Source organism: Triturus cristatus, chromosome 5_1 (assembly GCF_964204655.1).
Source record: "Triturus cristatus chromosome 5_1, aTriCri1.1, whole genome shotgun sequence".
Lineage (NCBI taxonomy): Eukaryota > Metazoa > Chordata > Amphibia > Caudata > Salamandridae > Triturus > Triturus cristatus.
The window spans coordinates 294,304,306-294,325,668 of record NC_140587.1 but is presented as its reverse complement, the minus strand read 5'-3'; the positions used below and the strand labels follow the sequence as shown (position 1 = coordinate 294,325,668).

Sequence of the window (21,363 nt, the reverse complement as noted above, 5' to 3'; positions counted from 1 at the left end):
GTATTGAGAAAAAGGAAAAGTATAACTACCTAAAATTGGATGTAGGTCTGTTTTTAATTCTTGTAGATTGGTAGGATTGAGATCTCTGCACAGATGGAATTAATTATATATATATGTATGAAATTATTCTTTTTTACCCATGTTACTTTTATGATTTTTAATGTGAAAAAAATCGAATAAAGTATATTTTGAACTTTGACACAGATGTTTATTACACCTATATGATCACACTTGCAGACTCCACAAACCTTTTTGGGTCAATGGAATCCCATCTTATCGGGAGACATTTATAAAAGAAAAAGATTATTGGGGCCACTTCCAAGTTATCCTCTGCTTTAAATTGATCAGTGGCAAAATGAGCCACAAGAGGATTATGATAACTTAAACAGTTAGGGAGAATTTTAAATTCTGAAATTAGAAAATTACATATGTTTGAAATCAGCATAAAATCAATGATACTATGTTTTCTACCTCCCAATAAATGTCAGATAGAGCTTTTGGGGAGGGTAAACCACACTCACTCACAAACAGAACATTGTGTTTGAAGCATCCCCATAGTTGGTGCACCTTAAATGAGTCATCACTGTGTTCACATAGATTGCAAATTAAATCACCCGACCACATTAAACAATGCTCTCAATTTTTAAACTTCAAGTTGGCAATCATGTCGTCTAGCCTCGCCACAACATTTGAACAGTGGTGATCAAACAGGTTATGATAAATGTTAATAATAAATAAGTCAACTGAGTGCATTCCGGATAACATTAAAACTTAAAACTAAGGATAAGATGCTAGGGACTCTAATTTAAGGCGGGGATTTTAATGGAGATCAAAATGGCTAATGTTTCCCTTGCCTGTCCACCAGTTGAGGGTAATGAGGGATTCCCGAATGACAAACAAACCATTGATATGGAAATCGTTCAATGTATAATCTCTTGTAGACAAATTAGATCAAAACCTTTTATGTATTCTAACAAGTCTTCATAAGATAACTTGCCACAAACTCCGGCAATATTCCATGAAAATAAGTGCGACATTACAAAATATCTATTGGCTCTTGGTGTTTTATCACCTTCTGGTAGTGAGACCAAGGACCGCCTACTGGGTGCATCACATTCTGATGGAGAGGAGAGTTTGGGATTCAGATTGTGGTGGACGTCAATCGATCTCCTGAAGACTGCTCAAAGGTGAAAAGCAATTATGCAAAGGAATCAAAGCAGCTCGGACTAGAACCACATTTTTTACCTTGCTCTGACCAAAGCCTTCCCTCACCCAACCCAAAAAATGAGTAGGTTTATCGAAAAAGCCCAAAGGGAGAGCCCTAATTCAGCCTTGAGAATTGGCCAGATATTTCAATGCTGCAAGTAATTTACCGGCCAATTCTGGATTTCTGAAGGTTATGACAACACAGTCGCCCGGAGATGATTTTGGTTCTGGCCAACCACGGACACTCACCTTATGGTAAATATCGCAGATGAGAGATCGCCTGCCCAACCTGAGTTTGCCCTGATCTAATGCATTACGTTATATTTTAGGTCCATCCACGTCTCCTTTTTGCTGGTAGTAGAGGAGGAACTTAGTCCAAAATGATAACAAGGGGTGTGGCCTCCGGGGGTAGCATAAATGGGGCTGTTGAAAGTCAGCAGGAGATGAAGCACTACCCTTGTGCATGGAGGGTTGCCAGCTACTGGGGTGTGAGGTTGTACTGGAAAGTAAAGGAACTACTATATCCGCACAATGAAGACTGCTAGATAGATTTGCAGTCAAGGGGCTGGGGCTCCTGAAGCTAATGCCATGACGGAAGAAGTATAATTTGGCCTTGGAGTTGTTTTGTTGACAGAATTTAAAAGGGCTAATTGGACAGGTTTCAAACTTTCTTCATGCTGAACGGCAGTGGGGAGAGAGCAGCTTGCCTTGTCAATCAAAGAGGGTTTGAACGCAGACTTCTTCCTTGGGGTGACCTGTTGCTTACTTCTTCTAATCCTTTTTGGTAGAGGGGACGTTAGCTGAGGTAGAGGTTCTACATTATCCTTGATGGTCACTATTGATCTATTTACAGCCACACAAGTATTGCTAATTTGGCCATTTCCCTGACCCTCACTTCTCCTCTTGTCCGAATTGGTTCTCGTATCACTTATGCACCTAGAGGGAGCTATCGCTCTGTCCTCCTTATCAGCAACAGATGTGCTCACTCCAGAATTCATTAGGGAACTGCAACTTTCTGGAGCACCAATGGCGGTAGACATTGGTAGGGAGAGCCGCTTAACGGCATCACTTCTCCTCAACCAAACCAATTTCTGAGTCCGTGGCCCCCATTACTGAAGTCAAATAGTTGGTAATAGAAGGAGCAAGGGTAGTAACAAAATCCTGGACTGCAGTGCTTTTCGTTTGTCCATGTTCCCCATGTGGACAGTTCTGTAGTCACTGTAATAAGAATGGGAAGGTCTGTTTTAGAGACCTATCTTCTTGTGAGTGGGCCAAAAGGAGTGGCCCAGCCCTGTCATTTCCTGGCAATGATGGGCGAAGACAGCCCACTCTTGACCCGGCGCACCCTATGTTAAGACTACACTGCAACAACTTTGTGTGAGGAAGAAAGAAAGATGGCACAGCCGTACTTGCTGCCAAACCACTGCATGCCTTGCACTTTCCCTACCTAAGAGTCTCCTTCAAACATATCAGGCAGACGGCATTTGGGTTCTTGGGGATAGAGTGTTTGGGGCTGTTCTATGCTAGTCCCGACCTGGCTGTGCAATATCTTCCACACCAATGCAGGGACTCAAGGTAGGGAACAGCCTGACTTTAACTATACCTGCAGCATGCCAGAGTTCAAGCAGTAAAGCCATGATATTGCACAGCCCAATGACCTGGAATAGTATTCAAGATGCTACCAGCTCACTACTACTTGTTTTCATACGCCTCATTTGCAGAAGGAGAGGTGCAGCACCTCCACTTGAAAAAGTGTGATAAACATAAACACACTGATTTACAAAGGGAAAGTGTACAAGTTGTAGACAAATATGATGACACTAAACTGGCTCCGTTGACATATACACGAAAAACCCGTCCGCTCTAGGGGGTTGGGGGGGCATGGGGGGAGGTGAAGGGGGGTGTTGCAGGGGAAAAATAGAGAGTTCATATATTGAAGAATCCTATGTTCTAATTTTAACTTTAACATAGTTATGGCACGGACAAGTTCATCTATTCCATCAGCTGGACTGATACGTTCGTTATGGTTAATTTATTTGCACAAAGAGAGGGATTTGCTGCTATTATATGATCGCACTGCTGGTTTGTCTATTTTGCACAAAGAGAGATTTCTGCTGTTATTATATATCTGCACTGTTTATTTGCCTATTTGCACAGTGAGAGGCTATCTGCTGCCCATCTGCAAATTATTGCACAACCGTACTATCTATTTGTTTATTCGCTTAAAAAGAGGTTCTATTGCTTTCATAGAACTGTACTGCTTATTTGCCTATTTTTTACAAGGAAAGGTTCTGCTGGTATCGTACAACCATACAGCTCATTTGCCTATTTGCTCAGAGAGACGTTCTCTTTCCTTATTGGCGTATTTGCACAAAGTGAGATCCTGCTATTATTATTATACAACTGTACACTTTATCTGCCTATTTGTACAAAGAGCTTATTTGTGGTAGTTCTTGTATGAATATTTATTTGATGTATGTTGCTTAATGCGTATCCGCACAGGCTGAGGTTTAAAATTCCCTTAGCCATATCCATTTGTTACGGCCGCCTTTTCGCATGTTCCATCATTCTCCTCTCAAAGAATCAATAATATGTTGAAGTTTGTTTCTTTTAATACAAATGGTCTTAATAATGTTCAGAAAAAAAATGCTATTGAATGTTGGCTTAAAAATCTAAACCCGGATATCATTTATTTACAAGAGACCCATTATAGAGATCAGGTAGACTCAGATAAAATTTTGAAGAACTGGGCTGGCCAAAGGATATCCTCATCAGCTGGGCTGGCTCAGAGAGGAGTATGCATATTAATAGGAAAACACGTAGGTTTCACCCTGGCTGGTACAGTCATAGACCACAAAGGTAGATGGGCCATCGCACACGGTAAATTAAACAACATAGACATAATTCTTGCTACAATGTATGCACCAATTTTAGATAATTCTTTGCCATTTTTACAGCTGAAGAACGCCATAACAGGGCTCCCTGGGTTAATCTTATGGGGGGGAGACTTCAATTTTCTCCAGAATCCTTCATTGGACTCCTCCAAAAAAGCTCGCCGGCAAAATAAACCCCAAACTGCTTTGGCTATCCAAATTTGTAAATTAGACCTTGATATCATGGATTATTGGCGATTCTCCAATCCTTTTAAACGAGAATATTCATGCCATTCAGCAAAGTATAACTCTGCATCCAGACTAGATTTTTTTTTAACCTCTCATGATTTAGAGCTATATAATTATGTACATCTGTTTAATGCTTTCTCCGATCATGCGGCAGTCTGCATGGAGGTAAAGTTGGGATTGCAAGACATAAGCCCCACTAGAAGATGTTTTTTTAATACTCTAAACCTCCTTGATCCTAAATGGTGTACAGACATTGAAGAATTTATTGATCAGTTGTTTACACAGAATAGAGGTACTGCCCCATTAAGTACGATTTGTGACGCATTCAAGGCTACACTTCGCGGGTTAATAACATCTAAGGAAATACCAAAGCAGAAGGCAAGAAAGGAGGAGAAAATAAAACTTCAAACTGATCTCACGGAGGCAATCCAAGAACACTACAGGGTCAGATCAATGTACTCTGGGCAAAAACTTTACGAGGCTAAGAGCAGGATGAGGGATTTTTATTATGCTCTAGGTGAAACTAATAGTAATCTCTATGCCCAGAAGATCTATGAGGAGAGCGAATACACAGGAAAGCTCTTGGCCTGGCAAGCCAAAGAAAAGCAGGCTCGTAATAGAATAGATCAATTAATCAACCCCATCACTAAATTGTATGCTAAGACCACAGCCTCTATTGGCGAGTTGTTTTTAAAACACTATGAGGGAGTCTATCAAGCGACCGAAGGGGCCTCCTCTGTTTCCATCGGGGAGTTCATTGAGCAACTGATAATACCGAAATTAGATGATGGGGGCAAGAAATGCCTCACAGAGGACTTCTCACTGTTAGAATTAGATGAGGTCATTAGCTCCATCCCCAACGGTAAGGCTAACGGTGATGATGGTCTTCCGATTGAATTTTTTTTAAAATTTAGAGGAACCCTACTTAAAGAATTTTTACTTTTACTAAATGACCTACTCCAAGGTGGCTCCCCGCCAGACTCTTTCCATTCAGCTGTGGTTATTAGCATTCTAAAAAAAGGAAAGGACAAGGAGAATATAAATTCATATAGACCCATAAGTCTCCTAAATACAGATTATAAAATTTTTACAAAACTTTTAGCAAACCGATTGAATAAAATAGTGGGATGTCTGGTAGCTAACGGCCAGTGTGGTTTTATTGCAGGCAGGCATCTCCATTCAAACACGAAGTTTGTATTGGAGTCACTAGATTTTTTTAAAACGAATAAAGTGAAGGCTCAAATCTGGCTTTTAGATGCGGAGAAGGCTTTCGATCTAGTGTCATGGGACTGCCTTTTTGCTATTTTGTACAGCTTTAATTTCCCGGAGGCTTTTATCATTCTTTTAAAACTTCTTTATACGGACTTTAGGGCACAGATTATCATCAACAATTCACATATTGGGACATGTCTAGTCTCTAGAGGCACGCGACAAGGTTGTCCCCTGTCGCCAATTTTATTCGCGTTATTCATTGAACCTTTGGCAATTGCGATTAGGAAAATACGGCCCGACACAGTCCCAGTAGCTGGCATGACTAATATAAAATTATATGCCGATGATATTGCCCTCTTTTTAGACTCTAAACCCTCGAGTCAATTGAAAATTTAAATTTTTTTCTCAGATTTCCAAAAACTAGGGGGTTATAAAATGAATGTTAATAAGACGGAAATTATTCTAGTAAACTGCACTGTAGACACTTTAATACCAGAATTCAGGCAGATATACAATCCATCCCCAAAGAGGTATTTGGGAATATTTATATCGGATAATTTGGAAGACCTGTTTTTATTGAACTTTTCACCTCTACTAAAAAAGGTTGGGTCTCTTTTAGATCGTTGGAATTTATTACCCCTGACCTTAATGGGCCGAGCAGCATTAATACGAATGTCGGTTTTACCTCTTTTTAATTTTTTGTTTGATGCCGCACCTTGTGCAATCCAGGTCTCCTTTTTTAATAAAGTGGACGCCCTGATCTCCTCTTTTCTCTGGGCTAAAAAATCCCCTAGGCTTGCACACGACACTTTATACCTTCCTTTCGCACAAGGAGGGTTGTCTCTTCCAAATATTAGAGAATATTATTTTGCTTCCTGTGCACACCATAGTTTTAAGTTTTTCTTTTCAGACACTAACGTAGCAGACAATTTTTTTATGAAGAAGATGCTGTCAGAAGTCAAAATAATTGATCCAATTAGAATCACAAAAGATCCAAAGAAAGTTCGTTACAAGTTCCTTCAGTGGATTTTCAAACAGAAAACTCAGTTTTTGAAATTTTACTCTATTCCTAGAATAAGTAATACAACGGATTTGAACAACTTTAACTTTGGAGAAGAGGGAGGTATGGATAGTAAAATATCAAATCTATGGAAAGAAAATGGCTTTGTGAAGATTGAAGACTTCCTCACCGGAAATAGGTGGAAGTCATGGGATGAAATCTCCAGGCAGGTACATCATTCTTATTCCACCTTGAATTGGTCTTTCTGTATGTTTAATCTAAGGCTTAGAGAGTTGGATATAGGAAATCTATACCATAAAGAAAGTATCTCGACAGCTTTGAATAACAAAATTCAAAAAAAGATGTGTATCTGGATTAAAGTATTAAAAGAGGACAAAGGGCAGGTATTCCCCAGTAGGATCATTGAGAGGTGGGAAAAGAGGGAAAATATTGAAATCAACAAGCTAGAATGGGATAAGATTAATAAATGTAATAAAACAATTTTCCGCGGTGCGAATTCTAGACGCATGCAATTTTACAATAAATGGCTGATTTATAGAACTCCCTCCTATCTCCATAGTATCTTCCCCCTAGTTGCTGATAAATGTTTCCGGTGCGAGGAGAAAGGGAACTGGAAACATATTGTCTGGGAATGTCCTAAAATCCAGCCATTTTGGAAGGAAATTGAAAAATACCTCTCCCTTGAGCTCAAAGCCACTGTAATATTTGACGACTTAATTCCTGTATTAGGCTCCTCTGTGAACCATACTCCATATGATGAGTCCCTTTTCATAGCCTCTTTAATAGCCAAATCCCTTATTTTGCAGTCCTGGAAAAACAATCAAGTACCAACTTTTCAGGCTTGGAAGGCTAAATTATTGCGAACATAGGGCAGGGAAAGAAAATACGCATTGAGATCAGGGACACTTAAGAAATATGAGAAGTTTTGGAGCGTGTTTGAAACATAGTCTTTTCTATTGTATTGTCTGACAGCATTCAATTTTAATTATATTATCTTAACTAATAGTCGGCTAGACTGTTTCTCATAATGCATTTTGCACTTTACAATTGCACATTGCACTTTATAATTAAGATCTGAATTGTTGAAACTCGTTTTTTTAAAAAAAAAAAATGTATAATCCAGCTCCAAATTGATGAAATTTGAAAATGTTTTTGTGCCTACGTGCCTTGTACCGAATTAATTTTATTACAATTATGTTCTGTATCGTGTATTCTGTTTTTATGAACTCTCAATAAAAAGAATTTAAAAAAAAATATATGATGTCACTAAACTGGCTCCGTTGACATATGCACGAAAAACTCAGAAAACTGCTAATTTCTGTGACTCCATCTAGCTTTGTTATGTTCATTGTATATACACGATCTTCCTAGCTTCATATCAAATGGTCGGGTTTCCAACCAACCATCGGTGGTCGCCCTTTAACTTGTCTGCTCTATGCAGATGATATTGCAATTCTTGAGCTTAGCGGCACTTCAACAATATGTGGACCTGCATTACCTGAAGATTAATTCATCAAAAAGTAACATTTTATGTTTTCAGGGGAAGACAGCATGCACAAATTTTACCTTTTCATGGCATTCGGGCTCTCAAAAATTGGAAAGGGTTAGATCATTTTGCTACCTAGGAAAAATTATGTTTAGCTCCCTTAGTGATTAAGATCATATTTCAAACAATGTGGGTAAAGGCCAAGGTGCTAGGTGCATTTTGCAATGCTGTAGGTAGGAGACATTTTTCCCACGTTCTTGCTGTATACCAGGCCAAGATCCCTCCCACCTTATTGTATGTGGTGGAGCTAACAGACGTGGCAAGATTTCGTTTGAGGATAAGACCAAAGGTCAAATTCTAAGACGATTATCCTCATGTAATACTTTAGAGACGGCTGCTGCTTCAAGACTAGAATTTAGGATTAAAAGTTCATTTGCACCAGGTTTGGTGGGAGTGGTACAATGGACTTCTTGCCTGATGAGAAGTGGCATTTCCTCACTAAGGGGCTCATTATGATGGCGGAAGGACCGCCACCGCCGGGCCGGCGGTGGCGGTCCTTCCACCATCACACAGGAAATTCTCACCGCCATATTAGGATGGCAGTGAGAATCCCAATGTGTCCGCGGTGGACTGAAAGTCCGTCCACCAAGGTTCCGCAAGGCGGTCTTTTCCCGCCCGCCTTGCGAGACCAGGACACAGGGCAGCACAAGGCACCACCGTAGGGATTACAGAATCCCTTTCCGCCTGACTTTTTGCGGCGGTTATCCCGCCGCAATAAGACAGACGGAGGCTGGATTCAGGGGCCCGTTGTGGACCCCTCTGTGTTGGGGGGTGCACTGGAGGGTACCCATGGTACCCCCCTGCATTTCCATGCACCAAGTGACAGGCACCGCGTAGTGCCTGCCACATAGTGCAGGGAAAAGCAGTGCAAGCAATTTTAACATTGCGTACGGTGCTGCAGCCAGAAGCACTGTCCGCAATGGTAAAAGCCCAGGATGCGCCGCCAGTGTTTTAGAAACTTTAAGTATGCTCTCGAACAATTTGAGTTAGCCAAAAATCTGTTATTTTCTTTATCACTGCCTAAAACAAGCTTCTGTAAATTTAAATTAATGCCTGGACACCAATTTTTGTTGTAAAAAAAGAAAGAGGTATGACTTATTAGTGAAATCTACTATTATGAAAAGTCCGCAACCATATTTGCAATGTAATTTGTCACATGGGGTTAGGCGCTTTTGCATTTTAATGAGATTAGATATACTTCTGTTAAATCTTTTAATTTCTAAATGTTTATAAACCTCAAATGATTATAATCTGTGTCAAAATGGTATCCAGCATTTGAAATATGTTGTATTTGTCTGTCCTGCCTTGCTATTATGTCACCATAAGCTGTTGAGACCTCTTTTCTTGAAGTTTTGTGCCCAAACAACAGGTGAGGACATCCAATTGTTATATAACCCCGCAAATGAAATGTTTTGTTTCCAAGTTTTTTTTAACCTCTTTTTAATCCTTTTTAAATCTGTATTGAAAGTTTTGATATGAATTTTTGGTCCTTTGATTTATTAGTCCAATTGTTTAGAAGGAGGGTAGTACCCTAATTTGTTTTTATGACTTTACGCCTATGAATTATACATTTGTATTTTTTTGTCACATGTGGACCTCTTAGGAGTTCCAAAGCATGAAATAATCTTGAATCTTGACATCACCTTGCCCTTCCATTGGGAACATTGCCGTTCCAAACTCCAAATCTACAACTAGGGAAAATCTATGGTACTTCTAGATTCTTCACAGTTTTAAGTTCCATCTGTAGCTGCAAATAGACACAGGTTCTGAATCCGTGAATGTGGTTGTCTTTTGCTCAGACAGATGTTCCTTTGTGTGCACCAAAGTAGAATTTAGCTGTACAAAAAGGTAGTGAGTAACTATATCACATGGTAAGAACACCACACCCACTACATCAATCTACCACTAAGCTGAAAGGTAAATATATACAGGCTTATTTATTAGCTTTGTGAAGCAGTGCAGCGCTGCAAATCTCCGGACTTGCTGCGCTGCACCGCCTGGCAGTGAAAGGGCAGGAATGCTTCTAATTTAATGGACTACAGCGCATTCCTGTCTTTTCCTATGCACTGGTGCACAATGGTCTGCCTAGCACCAACGCAGGCACCCTTGCACCATGGTGCAAGGGTGCTTGCGTTGCAAGCAGGATTGTTTTTGTGGAGAAAGGGACACCCTCCTGCAGAAGAACAATCCTGGGAGGCACATTCCTCTTTCTATGCATGCTGCCTTCTGCAGCATGCATGGAAGGAGGAAGAAACAAGGAGAAATAGAGATATTTCTCTTTGTTAGACCTTTCCTGGGAAGATGTAAGATTTCCAGGTTTACAAGTTCTTGTAAATCCATGGGAGTTCGGTGGGAACACCCCCGCAATGCTCATGGGATGCCTTCCCAGGGCAGAGAAACGCAACACAGGGATTTGCGCTGCGTTGCGTTACTCGAGATATTTAGAGCCACACAAAGTGGCTCTGCGTGGTTTCGAAAATCTCTCTTAAGTTTTGCATCGCTCTTGCAACACGTTGCGTGGTGCAAGAGCAAAGCAAACAGCCTCATAAATAGGCCCCATAGTTACTATTCTTTATTCCACCTATACTCACTTCCCAAATTGAGTATGGGTGGATTTCAGAATGATACATATATATTTAGCATACATATGTTTCTCTCTCCACATAGTGTCATACATTTTACAAAAACTGCTGTGATTCTGCCTAAAGAGATCCACGTTTGACAGCCCCTGTAGTGTGGTAGATTCGTAAGGTGACGTAGCCACTCAGCAGAGTGAGAGTTAGTTTAATTCTGAAACCACAGTTTTACTTTTCATGCCAGTAATATTCTGTCAGACATTCTGGAGTTCTTTCTAAACCGAAAGGCCAATGTCAACATTTAAAAGAGGAATCTGCGTAGTAAGAAGAGGGTGATGAATACCCTGGTGCCGGTGGAGAGTGTCTGCTGAGTGTGGATTACAGAGATCAAGGGTTTTCGCCTGTAGTATTGCGCCCCTGGTTCTTCCTTTCCCCAGTTCTTTTTAGACAAGAGAAATTGATAAACGCTTAAAAGTAAAATTGTACATGCAATGGCAGAATCCCGAAATGCACAAAAAAATTCTAGGTTTGAGTATGTGACTTTTTAGGCTAAATAAAAGCAGTTGAAAATTGACAATCACAAGTTTTATAGTACTTTTCGAACTAACAAACAATGTTATTTGAACTTACCTAAAACTTGTGGTTCCAAAACGTTTATGTGGAAGTATTGTTTCCTGTTGGCGCGATCTTTTACGTGTAACTGGTCCAGTGCCAGAGAAGCCTAAAGAAAAGGACATAATTATTGAAAATGTCACACACTTATATGGTGGATAGAGCTATAAAACTTGTGTTCAATTTAGTTAAATTCATACAAGTTACACATACATTTCACGATACTAAAACACCTTTCTGAGAGCAGTGTTGGGCGAAAGGAGAAGGCTGAAAGTACAATGTAGCCTTTTTAGGTCGAGCTTAGACAGCGCTTGCGCTGTCTGCAAGACATGTTGTATTGTATTCTATGTGTATTAAAAAATTAACTGCTTTCTATTGGCTGTTGGCTGTGCCATTCACAAATGTAGCCTTTGTATTGGTGTTGGGTTGTAAAAGTCCCTCCCTTCTCTCCTTCTGGCGATTTCTCTTAGTGAGTATTTAGTTTGGCCATCACACTGTGTAGCGTGTGATGGCGCCTGTTTACAGAGACATGCATCTGTTAGCAATTATCCTTATCGTAACTGCAGTCTGACTTCCATTCTGACCTGAAGAAGCTCTGTGGCTTTGTTTCTGTTTCAGCGTGCATCTGTTAGCAATTATCCTTATCTTAACTGCAGTTTCACTTCATTTCCAACCTAAAAAAGCCCTGTGCCTTTGTTTATGCTTTAACGTGCATCTGTTATGAATTATCCTGATGGTAACTGCATTGTGACTTATATTCCAACAGTCAAACTTAAAAATGAAATTAAAAAACCACGGAGCATTTTATTTTACTAATATTAAACATTGTGTATTATTAATTAAATAATACAGTAGAGTGTTTTTAGTTTCCTTTTCTGTTGAAGTTGCTGGGGTTTGTTTTCCATTTCGCCAGCGGACATGGGCAAAGACCCTGGAGTCATGTAAGGTATGACTGGAAGTAAATCACAGTGCATATGAACTTGTTTCGGCACCAGCTTTTTAGAGCTAATGATGGTGAGCACCGGCAGGAGCTGGGCCAATTAAAGCTGGTGTTATTAAAAAATACTTTAGAGCATTTTTAGTTTCTTTTTCTGTTGACGTTGTCGGGGTTTGTTTTCCGTTTTGCCAGCGGACATGGGCAGAGATGCCGGAGTCATATAAGGTGTGGCTGGAAGTAAATCGCAGTGCATATGCACTTTTTAGAGCTAACGACCCAGGCCAATTAAAGCTGGTGTTATTAAAAAAAGTTAAAGCATTTTTAGTTTCCTTTTCTGTTGACATTGTCGGGGTTTGTTTTCCGTTTTGCCAGTGGACATGGGCAGAGATGCTGGAGTCATGTAAGGTGTGGCTGGAAGTAAATCTCAGTCCATATGCAGTTGTTTTGGCACCAGCTTTTTAGAGCTAACAATGGTGAGCACTGGCAGGACCAAGCCCAATTAAAGCTGTGTCTGTTGGTGTGATTAATACAACTATACCAAACAGTCAAACTTAAAAATAATATAAAAAAAACACAGAGCATTTTATTTTACTAATATTAAGCATTGCGTGTTATTAAAAAATACAGTAGATAATTTATTTTTTTCCTTTTCTGTTGACGTTGTCGGGGTTTGTTTTCTGTTACCACTGCTCTTAAATACTCTCACTGCTGTTTACTACTTTTTATATACTAAACTCCAGTATACGGCGAGACCTATTGGCACTGCCAATGCTTTTTTAAGTCTTGCATTAGCCAAAATCCTTTGATTTTACCAAAATAATTTGTAGAATATACTTAAATAAAGGGGCTTGCAGCCACCTATCTTCATCCATTGGTTTGTTCTTGTGTCAATCACATTTTGCTTCTGCCCTCCATATAGCATTGAGGCAATGGGTCAGCCTAGTTCAGCCACTGGATAACTTCACTTTGAGTGACTGCATTTAGCCCTTTCACAAGGAGCACTTCCTTTCTGTGCCAGTGCTTTTGTTTTTCCTTTTTATTACTTTAGTGTTGCCTACGTTTGTAGAGCCTGATGTGATAGTAGGACTCTCTCTACCAGATGAGAGCACAGGACATATTCAAGCTTTCTCATTTCCTGTCTCCTACCAATGCTCTTGTAAATTCCTTTTGATAAAGCCTTTGTTTGTGTGACTGCTGTTCTCCACACCTTACCAGCAGCTCACATGATTTCTAAATATTTGCTAAAGAGGGTGCTTTGCAAACCTTCCTGTCTGCCATCACTGCTTTCTTTCTTTCTTGGTTTCTTTCCTTCCTTCTTTCTTTCTATGTTTGCTTCTGTCGTTCCATCTTTGCTTCTTTCTTTTCTTATTTGCTTTCCTGTTTCACTCTCTCTTTCCTTCTTGTCACCCTCTCTATTTTTGTCTTTCTTCCATCCTTTCTTTCTCACCTTCTTTCTTTTATTATCACCTCTTTTAAGAAAGGCTAGAGGCTGCCAATCGGCTGCTAATCCCAGACCGATTTAGGGGCATATCAACAAGGCGGCGATACAAAATTATTGCCGCTAAAAGCGGCGATAATGGGCTTGAAAGTATGCCGCAGAGAATTGCAATAGAAGTCCATGTTCTGGTGTGAACATGGGCTTCTATTGAAATTCTCTGCGGCATATTATCAAGCCCATTTTCGCTACTTTATCGGCAGTTTCCTGCCGCTAAAGCGGCGATAATTTTAATGCCGTCCTTGATAATATGCCCCTTAGTTTGTAAGGCTTTATGTATAAACTAAGAAGAATAAAATAATTCTCCACAAGTCACAACAAAGAGCCTCCGAGGGACATAAATAAGAAGTTGTCTGTAGATATCATAATCTTGAAAAACCAATACAAATTAATTGGGAGAAACATGAAGAAGATGGAGTTTGGTCACAGTAACGTAACTGTTTGCTCACAGGTAGGCAAATATGCAATTGGTTGTGGCAGGAGTGTCCAACGTTGGTCCAAGATGACTAGATGTGCAACACATTTTTAATGGAACTACTGGCTGTGTCGAAAAGTCCCTGAGAAATCAATTGTATGTGAATTTAACCCAAACAAATATCCTGACAATCTGGCATGGACCCCGTCCATGTGACCTAAAGCTACATTATGTACCTGCCCTTTTCTGGGTATTTTCAGATAGATTTCCCAAGTCCCTACAGTTGGGGATATAGCCAACCTTCTGGGGACATGTGCCTCCCACTACTCTGTGTGGCCATACATATTAGAGGGAGCTATGCTTGAATGACAGCAGACATATCAGAATATGCATAGATTATAAGGGGCCTACCCCATCCCTGGATCCTTCACTCACACATGCAAGATTATATTAGAGGGCGCTTCGAAAATGCTAATCTAGCGTAGAACATGTGGATTACAATTACATGGTAAGGTATAGTCTTTTTTATATTTCTGCTATTGATTTAAAAAACAACAGCTTAATCTATAGCTTCACATAAGCTCCCAACCCCCTCTATTCCCGCGACCTCCGACCCCCCAACAAGGAGCATGTCATAGCAGTTACATTTGTTATGATTCGTTTCGTTTAGGTATAGTCTTTTAATGTTTAATTCACTTAACAAAATTCCCACGGAGGAACACTTACTTATGCTGCACATAGACCTAATAACAAACAATGGTGATATTAGGTGATAAACAATTGGCTCCTACACAATGTATCTGCATGGACAACTTGGTAGTAGGAGGCTGTCATAGCACCCCTTTTAATGACAGGGCTCCAAGACACTGAGCCCAATAGGAGTTTAACAGGTGCACTCTGCCAGTCCTCATCTACACACAGCAACACGTTGCCATGTCATTGATTCTAGGCGATCACATTATGTTGGGACAAAAATATGTAACCTCAACCATTCATGGGGGGAGGAAGAACGTCCGATACATATCTGGGAGCCGTGCCTGTCTAAAAACATCTTCATGCCAATAAGTCAGTGGCCCAGCGAAAGTAACTGGGTTACTGGTTGATGGGGGTAAAACCCTACTCAAGCAGCAACCACAATCCCTGTCAGGATGAAGTCACGAGCAAATGCTAAAATAACCTGTGCTCATCCCTCTTGTAAATTGGCACAGAGCAGTCAGCCTTAAATTAGAGGCAATGTGTAAAGTATTCATGCACCACTTCAAACAGTAATAAAGTGATAATAAATTGAAACACAACACAAGAAAAATCCCACACCAATTAGAAAAAGAGAGTAACAATTTAAAAATGATGGATTCATAAGTTCAGGCTGATTGTGCTGGAGCGTGGGCCAGCTACAGGGGTCTAGTTAGATCCAATGCACAATGTACCCTAAATGGTTTTTTACATTTTTGTTTTTAGAGTGTTATATAGCGCGTACTAGACCCGAGACATCGGGTATCAGAACGATTTACATGAGCACCAGTTTTGTTACAGAAGGACACATTCATTTTTTAGTTAGGCACAGGGAGGTTAAGTGATTTGCCCAGAATCCCAGGATGTTGAGCGTCGTTGCCGAGACTTGAACCCGCTTCCCCAGCTTCGAGGTCGACCGCTCTAGCCGTAAGGCTACATCCTCAGCAAATCCTGGTTGCAGAGCATTGCAAGGTCCTGCATCAAGGACGTGTTGCGTAGCTGAGGCAATGTAAAATCTTAGTGTGGAGATGCAATACGCAGAGTCAGTTCCAGGGAGCTACAAGTCTGCAATGCGAGGTCCCGTGTCATTGTCGAGGAGGCCGTCGATGAGTGGCTTGCCTTGTGAAGTCCTGCTTTGAAGATGCATCGTGCACTAGCAGTTCTGATGGAGTTGCGGGCTTGCGAGGCAGAGTCCATAGTCGTTGTCGAGGATGCCATCAACAAGAGGCTTGCAAGGACCTGTGTCAAAGATGCGTCATGCAGCAGCAATTCCGATGGGATTGTGGGCTGTGATGCGAAGTCTGAGTCGGGGTTGCATCGAACAGCGGGTCTGATGCAGATTTGTTAGGAGGTGATTAGTTGCGCAGTGGCTCAGATGCAGAGTTTCTTTGGAGATAATGTGTCATGCTGCATTGGTTCTGCTGAGACCACAGTTGGACTTGCAGAGTAGATTCAGGCCCACTTCCAAAGGTCAAGGCCTGGGGTGGCAACACGTGGGAGAGCAGGACTCACAGCAGGCAGAGTGCAGGTACTGGGTTCAGAGTGGAGGAAGGCTTTTCTGTTCCTGAGGCTTCTGAGCAGGAGGCCAGCCCACAAGCCCATGGAGACAAGATGCAGGTCCAGTCCTTCTCACTCAGGAGGAGGGCAGCAGGACAGTACAGCAGGGCAGGAGAGTGGAAGACCTTCTTGCAGCAAGCAGCACAGCAGTCCGTCTTCTGAGTCTTCCACAGATCCAGATGTGTACTGAAGAGTTGAGTCTAGGGTCTAATATTTATACCTAGTGCCCACTTTGAAGTAAGAGAACGTTCTGGAGCTTTCCCCACAGGGGTGACTTGAATTTCCTGCTTTCTGCCCTGGCCCCAGATTGTATGGGGTCAGAATAAACCAGTGTCAGCCGATTTGTGGGTGTGCTCAGGCAGAGCCTTTGAGATGTGCAAGTGTGGTAAGTGACAGCACATCCCTGCCACCAAGTCAGAGATAGCCCATCCTTCTAACACCTATGGCCATTTGTCTCACTGTCTGGGAATAATACACAAAGAACAACTGCCAGCTTCACTTAGTCATGTGACTCTGGGACAGGCTGCAGACACCAAATGATTAGGATAAGAAAATGCCAACTTTCTCAAAGTATGGGGGAGGGGCCAAGCTGCCAACCACGATGGCAGCGTAGCTCTGCACCCCCGCCGTTCTCCCCACAATCCGAGCCATGCACAGGACTATAGACCGCATCCCTACAGTGGAACCGATGCAGTGGAGTACTGCAACATCGGCATAACCCAGCTGAGTAGAAAAATAGTGGGCGTGAGGATGCAGCTGACCCATGTGCTGGAGTGGTTGAAGGGCAGCACAGGCCCGGAATGAAGATCCTGCGGAGCTGAGGGCTGCACAAGCAGAGCTGAATCCAGGCATCTGGGTCGAGGAGTGCCTGGAGTGGAGAGACTCGTGGAGCCTGCCGGAGTCCTAGATCGACGGCTCCAGGACCTGGGAGATGGCGGAATCTGTGTGCGCTGCTGCGGGAGGCAGACCCGGAGGAGACCGAAGCATCCCAGCGGCTGACGCAGTGTGAAGGAACCCAGGCGGGCCGGAGGAAACACTAAGCCCAACCGGCACCAAGTAAGACTGGCCCGCTTCACCCCCATAGGCCCCGTGGCGACAGGGGCCATGGAAGAGCCTGGGGGACGGCCATCCAGCTGCGGCAGGCTGGTACAGGGCCAGGCGGGCCTCATCCATTTGGCTTCCCTGCTCTTCTCCCTTATTGAGAGAGACTCGGCCTCCCCCCTGTGTTAGCCTACTGGTAGCGTGGCAGATCCTGAAAAGAGCAGGCATCTACAAGGACCACTGCACTGAACCTTCCGCCGGGAAACGCACTGCTGACTTTACATCTGTGGCCCGCCCGCCAGTGGCAGAAGCAACACCTGTGCCCTGTGACTGCCCTGTGATGGTCGCTCTCGCGGACCCTCCATGCAGGAACCGACTGCAGATAAATTAACTGTAGGGTCAACACGACACCACTGTTCAGTGGGGGACCACATCCACAGCCTAGGCGCCTCCCCTCTCCCGCTGGCAGGCTTTAGATTGTGGGAGCACATGTAACTCACACTCCGCCGACCAGGCTGGCAGAGAATTGTCACCACAGCACCCTGCAAGAACAGCAGAGACTGGTAAGCCCCAGGCGTCACCCCGCTCAATACCCAGCCGCATCCCTGATTGCTGACAGTGATGGTCTGTGGAGATCCAAAACAGTGCAGGCTGAATTTCAAAACCTAAAGGCGCTGGGGAGGGACCTGAAATGGTGGAGGGAGGAACTATACTGGATACCCACGCTGCAGCTCCGGTTGGGGCAGAGGCCCTTATGGTGGAGCTGAGGGCAGGCTTCAATGCCCTGGACACTCATTTTGATGTCTTAGACAAACAACTGAATTCACTGGGGGCACGCCTGGACCAGCATGAGGGCCGACTTGATACAGCAGAGGGAAGGATTTCTGATCTGGAGGATGGCTCAGCCCAGACTACAAAATGGCTTGAGTGCATGGAAAAGCTTCTAAACACGGTTGCAATGAAAAACAAGGATTTGGAAGCCAGAAGCAGACATAAAAACATCCGTATTTTGGGCATTCCAGAGACCATGAACACAGGCCATCTAGATGGACTCGTGGAACAACTCTTGACCGAGTTATTCATCTGGGACGCCATTACGCCCACCTTCATGGTTGAGAAGGCCCATTGCACCCTAGGGCCACGCCCCGACCCAGGCAGCCCTCCGCGCCCGCTTATCGCCTGGCTACTGAAGTTCAGGGACAGAGACACGGCACTGCACCTGGTGAGAGAAAAAAAACCCTCAATTGGCAAGGATCATCAGTCTCCCTTTACCCAGATTTTAAAACCATGATCCAGGATGCTTGTCTCAAATTCATTGGAGTTAAGGCAACGCTCCGTAAACTAGGCCTTAAATATGTGATACTATATCCAGCACAACTGAGAGTGGAAGTTAACGGTAAGTCACAAATCTAAGAAACCCCGGCTAAGGTGCAGGGGGTTTGTCGAACATATTCTGCGGCGTGGGGGTCGCGTCAGCCCACATCTCTGAACCGATCGCCTCCGTATTCCAATTCTGGTGCTAGCGTGGACCTATACTCTGCAAATTAGCATCTCGCCCTTACCCAGCTCAGAAGCTACGCCATCGTGACACACCGCATAGAATCACAACACAGCAGGACTTCTCCAGTGCCAGCTAAGCCACACTAACATATTGCATAACAGTTCGAACTGTGCATTGACATTGAGTTATATTTTCTCCTTTACAGGGTGAGGGGAGCCGGTGTAGTGTCGCAGGCCCCCAAGTGTGTACACACCTGATTGTTAGAGCATTAGGTTTATGCTTTCAAGTTTTGTAGTATAGCATATGCTGTTGGGAATGGGATTTCCCCGTAGAATTGGGAATAGGGATGGCTGGGGGCAGGGAGATGGGAGGGGTTTGCACTTTTAGATTGATATTCATTCTATCGCTGATCAGCATGTTGCAGGTACTGCACAATTGCTATTAACACAGGACACCCCATATTCCTTAGTGCAGCAATGACAGCAGACGGCAGGATCCACCCCATGCAGATCTCACACTAGCGACATGGAACATACGCGGGTTCAACAATACGCGTACGGGCAAACAAGTAATGCATTATCTACAGCGGCATCAAATAGACATTGCCTTTTTGCATGAAATGCATTTGGCCCCTGCCTTACGCACCACCCTTGCTGCAACATGGGGTCCCCATCGTTACTTCGCAGGGTATAGCACATATGCCGGATGGGTCTCTATACTTGTCCACAAGCGTGTCCCTTTCAAGATGATAGAGGTGCGGGCAGATGCGGAGGGATGCTAATTGCTGGTGAAAGGCTGCCTATTAGAGTACACCATACTTCTAGTCAACATATACGCCCCAAACTAGACATCCCAGAGTTTTACCTGGATCTACAAGCCAGATCGACAAAATGAAAGTAGACCATATTTGCATGGGGGGCGACCTTAACCTACTGCTGGATCCCTATCATGATAGTACAGCTACCACCTCTTATACCAAACCAAGATCTAGACATATGCTGGCAGAACTTAGGGAAGCACATCACTTAATGGACGCGAGGTACCACAAGCACCCCACACAGGCAGCCTACACACACTATTCAGCACAACATGACACCTGGACTCGCCTGGACTACTGGCTTCGCGCACCCCACCTGACACAACGGATCGACTCTATACAACACTTACCACGCACCCTATCCGATCACTCGCCAGTTATCCTGCAACTGATCAACGATTCCTCTGCGAACCCTTTACAGAGGAGGAAACAATCCAGGCCATAGATGCCATGGATGGGACGAAGGCACCCGGTCTTGACAGGTTCTCAGGCTGCTTTTAGAAGACATATAAGCACCTGCTTGCCCTGTATCTGTTAGAGATTTATCGCGAAGCAATGGAGAGATGTGTCCTTCCGCCTAAACTCCGAGAAGCAGTTATAATATTGCTTCCCAAACCAGGCAAAGACCCATTTGACTCGCTGGAGTGGCCGTTCTTACAGGCCACACTGTGCAGGATGGGGCTCCGACTAGGATTTACTACACTTATTAGGCTGTTATATACAGCGCCCACGGCATGCATACACTTGAACAGAATGCTGACATCATCTCTTTTTCCAACACAGGGCACATGGCGGGGATGCCCCCTGTACCCCCTACTGTTTGTGATAGCACTGGACCCACTGGTGCATCACTTGCAGGAACGACATCTTCATAGAGGGTTGCAATTTAAAACTGGCCCACTTCTAATCACGCTCTGCGCAGATGACATTATTATCTATGTACGACACCCAAATAACAACCTGGGCCCGGTACTGAGAGAGGTGATCCGCTATGGAGCCTTGTCAGGGCTTCACATAAACTGGGGAAAATCAGAGATCTGCCCCCTGCCCCCTGTAGCACAGATGCTGAATTACCACTGGGGTGGTGAAACGACTGGTCCAATACCTAGGGATATACATTCATAAAGACTTGGATCAAATAATAAGGCTCAATTATGGTCCAGTGTTGGGAAAACTGTCTGTCCGGATCGTGCGGTGGATGAAACTACCTCTAACCATGGCAGGCCGCATCGCCATGATCGAAATGGTATTACTGCCTCAGATCCTGTATCTGTTCCACAACATCCCGATCCCTCTGACTAACACGTTTTTTGCAACGCTTCGCACATTAATATTACGATTTATAAGGGGGGAGCCCAGAATCAGCTGGGACACCCTGACTCTACCGTATGAGTGAGGTGGCTTCGGGGTACCCAACTTTCACATCTAATATCTAGTGGCCCAGTGCAGCTTTACATGACATTGGTACCACCTGGATGCTAGGATAATGTATGCCAGACCGGAGGCGGATCTTGTTGACCCTCTCCCGCTGGTGGCGGTCCGGCCGGTTAGAATTCCGCACGACTTGCATGAC

The 21,363-nt window shown here is 43.4% G+C and overlaps 1 protein-coding gene across 1 annotated transcript in view; it reads right to left on the bottom strand.

The window, feature by feature from the left end:
- Positions 1-21,363, bottom strand: part of LOC146830806 (uncharacterized) — an 878,450-nt gene that overhangs the window by 484,657 nt on the left and 372,430 nt on the right. The window contains exon 8 of the mRNA XM_085604967.1: positions 11,314-11,404. Coding sequence (XP_085461093.1) covers positions 11,314-11,404 — 91 coding nt within the window. The remainder of the gene's footprint in view (positions 1-11,313; positions 11,405-21,363) is intronic.